Source organism: Lotus japonicus, chromosome 2, assembly GCF_012489685.1.
Source record: "Lotus japonicus ecotype B-129 chromosome 2, LjGifu_v1.2".
Classification (NCBI taxonomy): domain Eukaryota; kingdom Viridiplantae; phylum Streptophyta; class Magnoliopsida; order Fabales; family Fabaceae; genus Lotus; species Lotus japonicus.
The window spans coordinates 88,252,972-88,265,846 of NC_080042.1; the positions used below are offsets into that span (position 1 = coordinate 88,252,972).

General features: G+C 36.2%; 2 protein-coding genes across 3 annotated transcripts; both read right to left on the reverse strand.

The window, feature by feature from the left end:
• Window positions 1-1,790: 1,790 nt before the first annotated feature.
• On the reverse strand, window positions 1,791-7,233 carry LOC130740688 (phosphatidylinositol/phosphatidylcholine transfer protein SFH12-like). 2 transcript variants are annotated; one of them, XM_057593363.1, is made up of 15 exons: window positions 7,095-7,226; window positions 6,769-6,883; window positions 6,401-6,608; window positions 6,137-6,236; window positions 5,729-5,995; window positions 5,385-5,462; window positions 5,179-5,280; window positions 5,048-5,097; window positions 4,834-4,933; window positions 4,638-4,712; window positions 4,421-4,480; window positions 3,132-3,264; window positions 2,615-2,772; window positions 2,395-2,472; window positions 1,791-2,291 (listed from the first exon to the last, which is right to left on the reverse strand). In XM_057593363.1, the coding sequence occupies exons 2-15, from the start codon at window positions 6,794-6,796 to the stop codon at window positions 2,280-2,282; spliced, it is 1,449 nt and encodes a 482-aa protein (XP_057449346.1). In that variant the 5' UTR covers window positions 6,797-6,883; window positions 7,095-7,226; the 3' UTR covers window positions 1,791-2,279. The 2 variants fall into 2 exon arrangements, with proteins under 2 accessions (XP_057449346.1, XP_057449347.1); XM_057593364.1 differs by lacking the exon at window positions 1,791-2,291 and having other exon boundaries at window positions 2,390-2,525; window positions 7,095-7,233.
• A 3,532-nt stretch (window positions 7,234-10,765) lies between these two features.
• On the reverse strand, window positions 10,766-12,494 carry LOC130740689 (AAA-ATPase At2g18193-like). The gene is made up of 2 exons (XM_057593365.1): window positions 11,440-12,494; window positions 10,766-11,362 (listed from the first exon to the last, which is right to left on the reverse strand). The coding sequence occupies exons 1-2, from the start codon at window positions 12,439-12,441 to the stop codon at window positions 10,967-10,969; spliced, it is 1,398 nt and encodes a 465-aa protein (XP_057449348.1). The 5' UTR covers window positions 12,442-12,494; the 3' UTR covers window positions 10,766-10,966.
• Window positions 12,495-12,875: the final 381 nt, after the last annotated feature.

A 12,875-nucleotide genomic window follows, 5' to 3' on the forward strand; every position in this document is an offset into this window, starting at 1 on the left:
TGTCTTATTAGAGAGAGTCTAAAAATCAAGTTAAGGTGACCTTACCTGCTCAGGTGACTCAAGAGTGGTTACCGACTCCTCTCCGAGGTTCTAATAATCTAAATCCTAAAACTAAAGGTGTCATATCTTGGTTTAGCATTATATTCTTAGCTTTACTTCTTTGGCTTTTATTTTTGGGTATTATATTATTTCTGGGTATGTAGTGTATGCTTAGCTTTGATTCCAGGGTAAAACGACAACCTTGAATAGTAAAATAAGGTACTAAAAAATGATCTTCTTGCTTTTAGGTAGCAATTTGCACTCTTTTAATTAAAGGAAGTAACTTTAGTTTAGACTTTTGGCAATGAGAGTTAAAGCTTACAATAGATCACTCAGTATTATTACATCAAATTCCATGCAACATTATTCGACATAGAACCTATAAAGTAAAGATTCTTTAAACATGCATGCTTAATTAGTCTGTCTTCTCTCTTAATAATGCTATCAAGTGCATTTGCTTTACTTCTAAGTTTCCCAAGATCCCTCCTATACCCCACCAAGACAAGGTAACACATCACATGAAATTGGTGCCTATATATTTATGGGTTCTTATACATAGGCATATCCATTAGGATCGACACCTTAACGACACACATATTAGCAATGGTTTTTAACTACTGTAAAATTTTGCAACCGTTAAAAACCTCTACTAATAAATGTGTTGAAAAAATGTTGGTCAAATGTATACACATTCACCCATCATTTCCGTCTGTTTATATCTAGAGCTTAGTCCTGCTCCACAAGTGATAAGCTAATCCATTTGAGAGGGTAGGTGCATTTTATGTATTTTAATAAAGCGTTCTCTATGACCAATTATTGAGTTCTTGTATAGCACGCTTAAGAAACCTTACATGTAAGTGTATTGGGGTTTTAATCCTTTGTTGCTTCTTTTTTTGGTTGCATTGTTCTTTCAGAATTGAGATCCCATACATGTAAGTGTTCGATATGTAATTCACATTGGACCTTAGGCTTTTAATCCAAACTAGTAAACAACTATGACAAAAAAAGAGTAAAATATATTTTTCATCTATGTAAAATTGACATTCTCTAATTTTGAAAACATCTCATTTCGTTTCTCATTTTTGAGATAGCATCACTTTAGTCCTTGATCTTAACAAAATGGTAAACCTAATCATAAAAATAGTATTAATACGAAATAATATTATAGTACTCCATTCGGGTACACATATATCAAGTCTTACCACGAATCTACATATCTAGATGAATTGACCTCTATGCCAGTCCAAGTTTAATGTGATTCAGTCATCTTTCAAAAAAAAGATGATTTTTTTTCATATCCATCATTTATATATTCTTGTTATCAATTAGCAATTTATCATATTAAATATCCTCCGAAGTTTAGACACTCTTTTTAATTAAAAAGACCAATTATGTCATAAATTTTGCCTCAAATCTGATGTTTCTTTTGATCGCGTGAGTATGTGTTTTTATCTTTTTTTTACCGGATAGACTATGTGTATGCTTAGATATACATTAAAAATTATGGTGGGTCAAAATTACAATGAACAGAAGCAATCTCTCTTAACTTTAGTGATTATCCACCGTAATTTTAGTTACACCATAATTTTTTACCGTATATCCAAACATACACTATGCTTTCAAGTTTCAAGTAAATTGATGTTGCAAGGAGACAAGGCCTACCAATTGCTCCTGTTATAAATAAGGTAGAGCCAGGAAGCCAAAAGCCTTCATGAGTTCATGTCAGCCCCTGATTGTGGTAATTGAACAAATGTTTACAAGAGTCACATTTTCTATATTTAAATAAAACTTTGCTTCATTTACAGCTCAGTTCACACACAAATATGGCCAATTGTACTTCTCACAACTAGTAATGCTTTTTTCTTGTCACATAAGCAAAAGGAAAGAGCTCATTCGTTGGAGGTAGATTTCCATGTATATAAAAATCAAACATACTCTCTAATTTTGCACTAGATGTATTGTTCCTGTAAGGACATCACAGGGCTGGCTTTGCATATTGTGCATAGCCCTATATACATAGAGAGCAAGTAGTCCTAACCTAGTAGAGACAAAAATTCAGATTAGCATATACAATTCACACATTGAGCATATCCTTTTCTTGGCGTCATGTAGATTTACTAGTACGCATATTGCACACTTATGGTAAGAGGGCACTTTGGGAGTCTCCTGAAAAAGCTTAAAGTAAAAGTCAACTCTCCTTTAATATATGGACCTCTTGTTTGGCATCCACTATTTCGCACTTAACAGCAGAACTGCATTACAAAGGCAAATTGTTATTACAAAACCTTAAGGTAACCTAATAATTGTGTAGCAAGTAGTAAAATCAAGTTATATTCTATTTGCAGGGATACATACAAACGTCTTCTTCTTCTGTTTCTTTTTCTCAACATAAGCTGAAAGCACCTCTTGCTTAGCAAGCGAATCCTCCAAAGCCTGAGAAAGCAGAGCCATTAACAAGACGCGTCCGAAGGAAAAGGAGAGAGAACCTCGATTTTTAAAACCATAAGAATAATCAGAAGTAAGCACTTTGGCTACTTTCATTGAAACAATTTCATGTCTAAATTAACATGTTTACCTTCTTGGTGTCCATAAGTTGTTTCTCTAAGACATCCGCTCGACTTATAGTAGCATTCAGCATTTCCTCCTTCTCTGGCGGCATGGTAGCAGGCTGATGATTCATGGTGGTCATTTTCTCTTCCAACTCAGCCATGCGTTTCATCACAGTTGTAAACTCTGCACGAGAGAAGGAAGTGGTAGGAAAATAGGTCAGAAGGGACATGCTAAACATTTTAGGAATCATAAGTTTATAGGAATATGATGCTAAATCAAGGTCTTCAAAATTGGTGGCATAAAGACTTCAAACATTTTAGGAATCACTAGTTTTTTGGTTAAAAGCATCTACCGAGATGACGGATGAATTAACTAATTGATCCATGTTGTGATTTATTATATAGAATACATATTGATAAAAAGAAAAACTTAGGCTAAGAATGTAAGTTTGGGAAGGTAGGCTGAAGTCATAGATTCTGGATTATGTGTGAAGTATACATGTCGAATCTCACATCTTATAATCATATCTACCATATATGTACCTTTGGACGTTGTGTCATTCTGACCAACTTTCTTCGATGCATTTTTGTCAGCCGCTGGAACAGCCACCGGGACACCCACGGGGATAGCCACAGGGATTACGTCCACGTTCTTGGAAAGTTTAGCAGCAGGGACCTGTGAAGCTCATGTTTTTTCAGAAAGTAAGAACTAAAGAAACAAGGCATTTAGAAAACTAAAAAATGCAGCAGGTTAATTGATGATGAGGGAGCTCAATAGACCTACAAACTCTATATGCTCAGAAGGACCTACAAGCTGCAAGATCTTCATATAATTTTATCTATATACAACTGTGGTCAAGTGAAACTAGAAAAAAATTCAACGCAACACCTGCTTTATAGTGCACAGAATTCCAAAAGAAGAAGGCCATATCTAAAATCCAATCACAAAATAGAACATACAAAATGTTTATTTTGTTGGATATCCATCCCAAACTCCAAGGATCACTTGCCCCTTCACCTTAAATAAGAGTCATGACAATCAAGATTGGAAGCTTATCCACAACAGAAGTTGAGTACACGCTACGGCAGGAGATATTGTGGTCGAAGTGGTTTCTTCAAGACCTTGGGTTAGCTAGAAGAGAGAATTAAACAGACATATTTTCGAAGATAGTCGCTTGTGAGAAGCTCAGAGCTATATTGAGGCATAGTTAGGATGGGCATCTCAAGATGATAGATGTCAGGTGCCACTCTCTCTTGTTTGGGATAGAGGGGGAGAATTGTTGGATAATCATCCCAACCTCCAAGGGCCACTTGACTCTTCACCTTAGCTCGAGCTCACTTGCCTCTTCATCTTAGCTAAGGATCATTTCAAACTTCTATAAGTAGAAAGCTGAGGGAAGGAGTTTGGTGTGCTCAGCTGAGAGCTGAGCTCCAAGTGGGCAGAGAGCATAGAGTGCTTTGAGTGTGGCTGAAGTCTGATAGAGAGAGTTGAGAGTTTTAATCTTTTTTTGAGTTATAAAACACAGTTTCTCCTCCATGAATATAGGCATTTAGGCCGAACCAAGTTATTTATATCTTGCTCTCCTTATGTTGCTCATCTCGTTCTGATCTCATTGGACGAGCAAAAGAAGAAAGACACACTGATGTTTGATTTTTGAATTTGTGATTGGAATAATTAAGTTTGACATAAAAAAAATACTCAAATGAACTGACAATTTAAAAACTCTCATTAAATATTTTGTACTTATTTTCATTAGAACTGTTAACTAAAATTTGTATATCCCGACTATGTTGTCTAGTCTTAACAAGATTAAAAATGGATATTAACATACCTGATCACAAACTGGAGAAACCTGTGGGGTGAGATTTTCGTCAAACTTGGAAGTCTTGTCCTAAACATGCTCATTAATTAGTGAGAAAATTCATGAGTGACAGAAAGGACTAAAAGTTACTGGAAATATTTTGAACAGCTAAAGCATTTGCAGAGGCAAATTCAAACAGAAGCAAAATGTACTATAGATTAACAAAGCTTAAAATGAACCATCTCACCTCAGAAATTGGTTTCTCTTCCTCCCCATGAGACTCAGGTTTTCTTGAACATTTGTGAGCACCATTCTGAACCATCTGCAATTACATAAAGTAACATAAGTTTAAGAATGCATAGTAAAACAAAAATTATTAGCTGAAATTATAAATATAGAAGCAAGGGGAAAATAAGGATAAACAAAAAGAACGGAAGGCCCACCCTAAGTATTTCTTCATCCTTCCACGGGCCCTTATCGGAGCGCATACAGCCTCCTTGATCAGTACATGTACAGGTACCTCCTAAAAACTCTGGTAGTTCACTGGCAACGCAAAATCAATGGGCAGGTGAAGCTTATCAAATACCTTCCGTAAATGTTATAGGAAGACTTGATGAAGAAAGAAAAATGTGATATTTAACCAATTCATGAACTTACCTGGCATCAATTATTTCAAGCAATTTAGTATCATACTTGTTGCCAAGGACCTGACAAATTATAAGTTTCAGTAACATGATTGATAATTTTATTTGCCTAATAAAACAAGCATATTTAGAATAAGGTCTCACATTAATTTTTGCTGTGGTCTTAGGATCAAGGAAGGATTTTACGGTGTTCCACAGTATTCTAAATCCAGAACCTGCATTGATGATGAACATGCGGTTCAAGGTCTGCAGTGGAGCAACCAATATCATGATATTACTCAGATATCCACGATATTTATTTACAACCAAAACTCTTGTCCCCATAATTTAATCAATGTAGAAAAACACACCTCTGGGTAGTTGTCACCGTCAACCTTCTGAATGCGAGTAACTAGTTCCCTAGCATGTTTGTTGAAGCTTTTAAGCCCCTGTGGCATTGATACAATATTGAAGTTTAGCAACTTCTAATTTTCAAATTTTTCTTTACTATGGATATCAGGGTTCAGTTTTGTGTTACTAAAATACTATCTCACAACTCATGTATGCTACCTTAAAAGTTGTGAAGTGAAATGAACCAAATGAAAATTGTACATTTTTGTCTTTTTCTTTTTGCTGAAACATGTTAAATTTTATATTTTTCTTTTTAATTATCACATTCATCAGGCATATATAATTAACTATTTCTCATGCGTACCACGCCCTGCACATCCAGGATAGTCGTACTTTGATCAATGTGCTTCTTCGCAGCAATCGAACAAGCTGCAAACTTTAAATCAAATGTCTTCTCAAACTCCTTTACGTGGTATTTGATATAGCGATCCATGGTTGTAACTTGCATTAGCTTGGTGGCATCAACTTGTCCCAATTGCTCTATGTACACGGGTCGTCCCTCTTTATCTACTCCATGATGTCCTTGGGGATAATATTTTAACACTTCATCTATTTCTTTGAATTCAAACTCCTAGAATTGGAAGAAAAAAAAGAGTAAAGAAGAGAAATGAAGCTAGTTAAAAACTGAAAAAAGGAAAAGATAGCTTTTGTATGTGCAAAAATAAAGCAAATCCCCTGAAGCTGAAGCCTCACAAAATGTTGTTACATGTACCTCCACAATAGTGTCAGCACCAAATTCTTTCCTCCATTTGAGCATGTCAGACCACATTTGCTTTGATTTATCAATTTCAAATTTCCTGGCCTTGAGGAATCTACACAACAAAATACAATCACAAAGTGAGAAAAAAAAAACTCCAAGCTCTTACTTCTTATAATCTGTGACATGACATGATGTGCAAGACAAGACTATATAATCTATGATGGTCATTAAACCAAACACCATGAGTGCAAAGCATAGGAAGAAAAGTGACCTGACCTGAGCATCATATGATAATCGTCATGTTTCGCCGGGAGAAGATCGTCCGAAATAAGAGCTTGACGGAACTCCTCAACAGCTTTGAGCTCCTCAGCATCGTGGACATCCTCAATCTCAACGGACATGACCTTGCTGCTTCGCCTGCCCTTTCTCGTCAAAGAATTCCTCAACATGTTTGAGGCATTGATTGCTTTCTTCTTAAAAGAATCTACAACAACAACATCAATTTTTTTGAAGAGGCGATTATCTTATATGAAATGAAACACTAGAAAGACAATTAAGTACATTGAAGAGGCAAACATGTCATTTAAGGAAGGTAACCAAGGAAAATGAAAACGGTCAAATATAGAATAACTAAGGTAGCGTACCGGTCCCTGAAGAGAGAAGTTCAGACATGGTGTCGGTTGGATTGGTTTGATTGGTGAAGAATTAAGGATTCATATCATGCGAGGCAGAGAACAAAAGCACTCCCAATTGCCCTGCCTGCAACCATAACAACATGATCAATCAATTCCTCTATATATTATTCACCATGCATTCCTTTGCCTAATTGCATTATATCTAGGAAAATTCCAGAATAGGAAAAAAAATGTGTCTAATGGAATTTGCATTAGCATGCATGAAAAGGAACGTGGACAGATTGAAGGGAATGAGAGAAACGAGAAGACGAGGATGCATGAAGGTTGAAATTTACCTCTTGAAATGAGAGGGAGGGAAGCAGGGAGAAGAAAAGAGAGAGAAGTGATATAAGAGGGGGTTAAATAAATGGTTTATCCTGAAATAAGCTAAGTTTGGAAAATGGGTAATGAGACAGTGAGGCATCATTGACGATCATGCTGACCAGGTCTCTGCAAGACCGTGAATCTCTCTCTCTGCAATTCTAAATTAGTAGCAAACACGACAAGATTATGAGATTGAGATATAGCACAGACAGAAGCAGGGGGTTTGGTTTAGCTGGAATATGCAAAGGTTTTTTATTTTATTTTATTCCAGCATCACACACTCACTTTTTATCGTATTTTAATTTCAACTTTTTCAGTTCAAAAAAAATTCAACTTTTTTATATTATTTTATTTTCACTTCTCACTTCTATTTCATTTCGTTCTGGCTCTAGCCTTCGGTAAAAATGAGGTGTCAATATATTTTGTGATTCCAAGTATTTGATACAAGTTACTAAATTAGTTGACTATCAATATTCGCACTAAACAGTAAATAACTCACTACATTATGTGATTAATTCTCATGGACAATAACTATTACGACACACCTAGTGGTTAATGAGGAGTGAAATTTTTTTTTTACAATGAAGCGTGAATATAATATTATTCATATTTTTTTCCTTTACTAAACCAATTTATATCTCATTATCTCCAATTTATTTTACTCCAACATACTTCTCTCTTATCGTTTGCCCCCAAGGTGAACATGCGAGCACTCACTAGTCAGACCAATGTGGCCAACTCGAGAATTGATTAGATTGGTTCAGGTGTTAGGTTTGTGGTTTGCTATCCCAAACAAACTCGAACCTAACAACAAGTTGGAAAAGAGTATATAAATTTAGGGTTACTTTCTCACGTTTATTTTTTATTTCACTCACTAAACCTACCAAACAGACACACGCATCGTCACCCACAATTCTTTTCCTCTCTCACGCAGTCACGCTACTTGTCTTGCTTTTGCTTACAATGAAGACCCTTAGAAACTCACATTAGTCATTTCACCAAGGTGTATAAAATCACCAGTTGGGTGATGTAACACTCTTGCACAAGGTCTTCCTCTTCTTAGAGAACTGAGGTTGGTCAACTATAGTGCAACTTTTATAGGAGCAATTATGTTTGGTTGATTATGACTCTCGAAGACCCAATCAAACTGACTCATGAGCAACCTCACTCGCCCTCAACTTACAAGGTAATGATCAATTGTGTGTTTGAATTATAGCTTTTATAAATCCATTTTTCCACCCTTAAAAAATACGCAAAAAAAAATATGGAGTATTTAAACTCTTCTAAACTTTCATTATCATTCAAAATATTAACTTTTTATAATAAATTGTTTTGTCAAAAAAAATAAAGGACATGCTCACTGATCCATGGGCTGGCCCATATAACCGAAGCCTGAAGTATACTCCCTTTAACAAAAAAAAAATGATGGATTTATTGTCAAAGAAAAAATAACATGATAGATTTTGATTTTATCTCAGTGGCGCGCGCCTCCATTCGAATCAACCTAATCCCTAATTCACTCTGCAATTTGCAGGCTTTCTCGGCGGAGCGGATCAGCAGCCGCAGCTTGCGACAATGACGGAGGAGTTAATCCATGCGAATAGAGAATGCAAATCCATGCATCTTTTTCACTTGCAAGATTATTTGAGTAGAGGCTATTTGCGAGTGAGATTGGAACAAACTAAATAGGAATTCAACATAATTGTTAGAATGCTGAAAGTTGAATTAGAAATAAGGGAGGCCTATACTCAATCACAAAAACTAGTTCAAGAGTTGAGTTTTGCACTACCCTTATAAAGGCTATCTATGCTCTATCTCTAGTCAATGTGGGACTTCTAACACAGGGGTTAGTGCTGAAGAATTTTTCCCATGGTTATCCTGAAAATAAGGAGAAACATTTTCAATCTGACTTCTATCTACCTTGTTTCCACCATCACTTTTGAAACTAATTACATGTTCTCTTCCTACTTGGTTTGATTTTTCTAGTTCCTATCATCTTCAATTAGAACAACTGTATCAAACTCAATTTCAGGATCAATTGTGTTATTCTCATTGTCATTCTTGCATCAAGGAGAAACCTTTTGAACCTTGGTATTCTGCTTACTAGTTTCTGTTGATTAGATTTTTCTCATTTTGTATTTGATATTAAATATTAATGGTTTCAATTTTGATTTCCATTTTTCTGGACTTCATCCTCAAAGAGAAAGCTAATTAGGATTCTTCTAGCCAATTGAGAAGTGTGATTGGTGATGTGATGAGAAAGAAAGAGGGAGAGTGGAAGAAGACAATGTTGGTTTAACTTCAATGATAGTTAGGAAAAGAGTAATGTTTAATACACACCGCTCTTTTGAGGTGGAGAGGTGAAATGGTGAGAGAGATAGGAAGAAAAGAAAAAATAAGAGAGAGAAAATATGAGATGTGATAGATGATAAGATGAGAGAAATAGAAATAAAAAGAGGTGAAAATGAAGTGTTTAAATAATGAGGTGTGTATATATCATTACTCGTTAGGAAAAACATTAATAATGTCAAAACAATGGTATACAAAGCAAGTGTAAATTTGTTGCTTTACATACTTTTTGAAAATGATTGTGGAAGAAAGGGCAGAGATTTGTAAGTTTCGTTGATTCTGCAATAGTCTAATCTTCTTTCCATTTTCATTTTTCCTAATCCATGAAATTTCCAAAGATAGATGGAGTTGCTTTCGTTATCATGGTTCGACATTAATCCTTTTCACACTATCATAATGCAAATAAAGGTATGTTGATTGTGCAATAGTTCAAGCTTCTTTCCATTTTCATTTTCCTTTAGTTTTCTTCCATGAAATTTCCAAAGACAGACAGAGCACTTGAATTCAAACTTGCTTTTCTTATCATGGCAAATCTTTTCACACTATCATTATGCATGAAGGGAAACATATCTCTACACATACACGGGTCTTTTCTGAACTCCCCAAGTTTCGTTTTCATACCCGCTCTTACAATTCCAAAAGTAACGATGTCCTAATTAGCTAACTAAACAATTTTGAAATTTTATTTTTTGTTTGTATAATTTGGAGTATTCTTTATTACCAATTTACAGGATGAGCTTGATATTCGTTTATTTTGATCAATTGATTAAAGTGATTACGGTGAATTATTCAAATATTCTATTCTGTATTTCTGTTATCCATTTGTACATACAAAACCACATATCTCAATCAAAGATGTTGATGTTGATGACCAGTGGACTTAAAACATCAAAATTGTCTTCATGATCAGGAAAATAAGAGATCCAACTGGGGTCGGAGCACACGTTTTTAGATTACAATGTTTTGTTTATTTGTCTACCGCATCCATTTCAGATATTCAGCAAAAGGTTAAGTCTAGTCCTCCAAAAAATTTAGAAGTAGCTGCAATTGGAACCGGAGTTTCGAATATAAATGATTAAATTAAGCGCTAATACTGATAAGTGCATATCTTGTTGGGTCACACGGATTGGCTTAATGATATCTCAAGATGTCCTCGGGTGTGAGGGGGTGTTAAATCCTACATTGGTTAAAGATAGGGAAGGACAATTAGCTGTGTGACCTTCATTTAACATCACACTTATGTTTATTAACTTGAAATGACTTACTCCTGTATTATTCACCAAGGTGATCCAAATAACACAAAACTCTGCTAATGTCATAATTTAGATTATTGAAATTATGGTAAACATCAGATAATCAGAATCTACAGAGCTTTTTGAAATGTAAGTAGCCATCTGAATCACTACAAAAGCAAAGGTCAATTTTTTATTTTTTAATACTACTCCTTATCCAATTGGCGATGAGAGCTCTAAACATGCTGACATAAAAGTCTCATTCATGAACCTGAAGTTAGGCCATCCACGTCCTTTTCCTTGATAAAGTTCACAAGTCCTTCCAAAGCAACGTCAGGGTCCTCACTTCTCAGCAAGTGCTCTGCCACCACAGCTGGGGTGACCTCTACTTTTTCCAGTAGCTCTTCAATTGGTTCAAAGAGTGGGTGATCTCCTTCAATTCCCAGATAATTAAAAGCTAAGATTCGGAATGCCTTGGCTCTAAGGAAGGACAAGTGAATATGCAAGTCCATTCGACCCGGCCTCAGCAAAGCCGGGTCTATTTTGTCTCTGTGATTTGTTGTAAATACTATAATCCTCTCTTCTCCACAGCTTGACCATAATCCATCCATGTAGTTAAGCAAACCCGAAAGAGTAAAACTCTTGGTCATCGTAACAACCTATAATTTTGAGAAAGCATTGTTATATCTTGGAACCAATTACTTGAATAATTAGCATTTATAAAACAAAAACTGACCTTCTTAACAGGATGCTCAATGTCAGAGTCTGAATCTGAATCATCATTGTCTGCATTTGATCGAGCCAGCACCTCTTTGTTGCAGTCTATGTCTTCAATCACGATGATGGATTGGTTAGATGTGTCCCTCATGGCCCTCATGAGGTCTGTGTTGGAATACATAGAACTCAGCTCCAAATCATACACATCAAATTTCAAGTAGTTTGCCATAGCAGCAATTAGGCTAGATTTTCCGGTCCCCGGAGGCCCGTACAAGAGGTAGCCACGTTTCCATGGCTTGCCCACTTTCTTGTAGAGCTCTTTCCTCTTCAAGAACCGTTCTAAATCACCAATAATGGTTTTCTTCAGCTCAGGATCCAAAGCAAGTGTGTCAAATGTTGCTGGATGTGTCAAGTCACTCTGTTTCCAATGCCTGTTTGACATGGAATGAATCTTCAGAGTCCTCTGCTCTGCTTTCATGGCCTTGTAGGAGCTTAAAACATGTGGAATGTACTTCTTCATTACTTTGTCCCTGTGCTTCTCATCAAAGGTTAAGGTAAACGCAGTCTCCTCGTTCTCCTTTGATCTGCGATCCTCTTGTTGTAGGGCTTCAACAAGTTTCCATTTAAGCTTGATGCCTTCAAATTCATCCAACACATCTTGCTTTCCATCAACCGCCACTATCACACTCTTGTGCTTTGAGATTTTCCCCACTTTGAGCGATTTGTAAGTTTCTGTGATCCTTGCTGGGAGAAACTCTTTGGCAGCTTTGAAGAGCTCGTTGCTCTGGCCATCCCAGTATTTATCGATCTGAAGTGAGACCTGGTTGCTGTTCTGGCGGTCTGAGAAGAACGATTTGAGCTTTGACCCGATGAAGGATCGAACTTGATGGGGTATGAGATCGTTGACTACGGCTCGTAGAAGCATCATCAATGTGGAGAACGCAGCATACACCTCGAACCATGATGATGCTGAACGAATACTTGTAAAGGAGGAAGAAAGAGCCTCTGTAGGTGATCTCATGGTGGATGAATTGAAAGAGATATGGTGAAAGTGCAGAGATGAAAGAGAAAGGTGAAGGAGCTCTTATCTATAACTTACTAAAGCTCAAGCAAAGAGAAAGTTCACTTTTACTATTCATTTGGGAGAGCAAATCTCAACCATCCATTTTTTCAATCCTACGGTCTACTCTATTTCCCTGTTCAACACTGTTCAATTGAGATTGCATTTTATTATTCTTTTCTTTGCACTACTCGTGGGCCATGTTATTGAAATATCATATTGGGCCTCTTTATGAAGTTGTATGCATGTCAAGCATTTAGCTCTAGGCTTAATTCTACTTTTCGTCCCTGATCTATCATGATTGTGCAATTTTGGTCCCCTTACTTTTAAACGAGCAATTTGAATCCCACATGTTTTTGTCGTTAACACTTTTAGTCCAGCCGTCTATGTTCTGT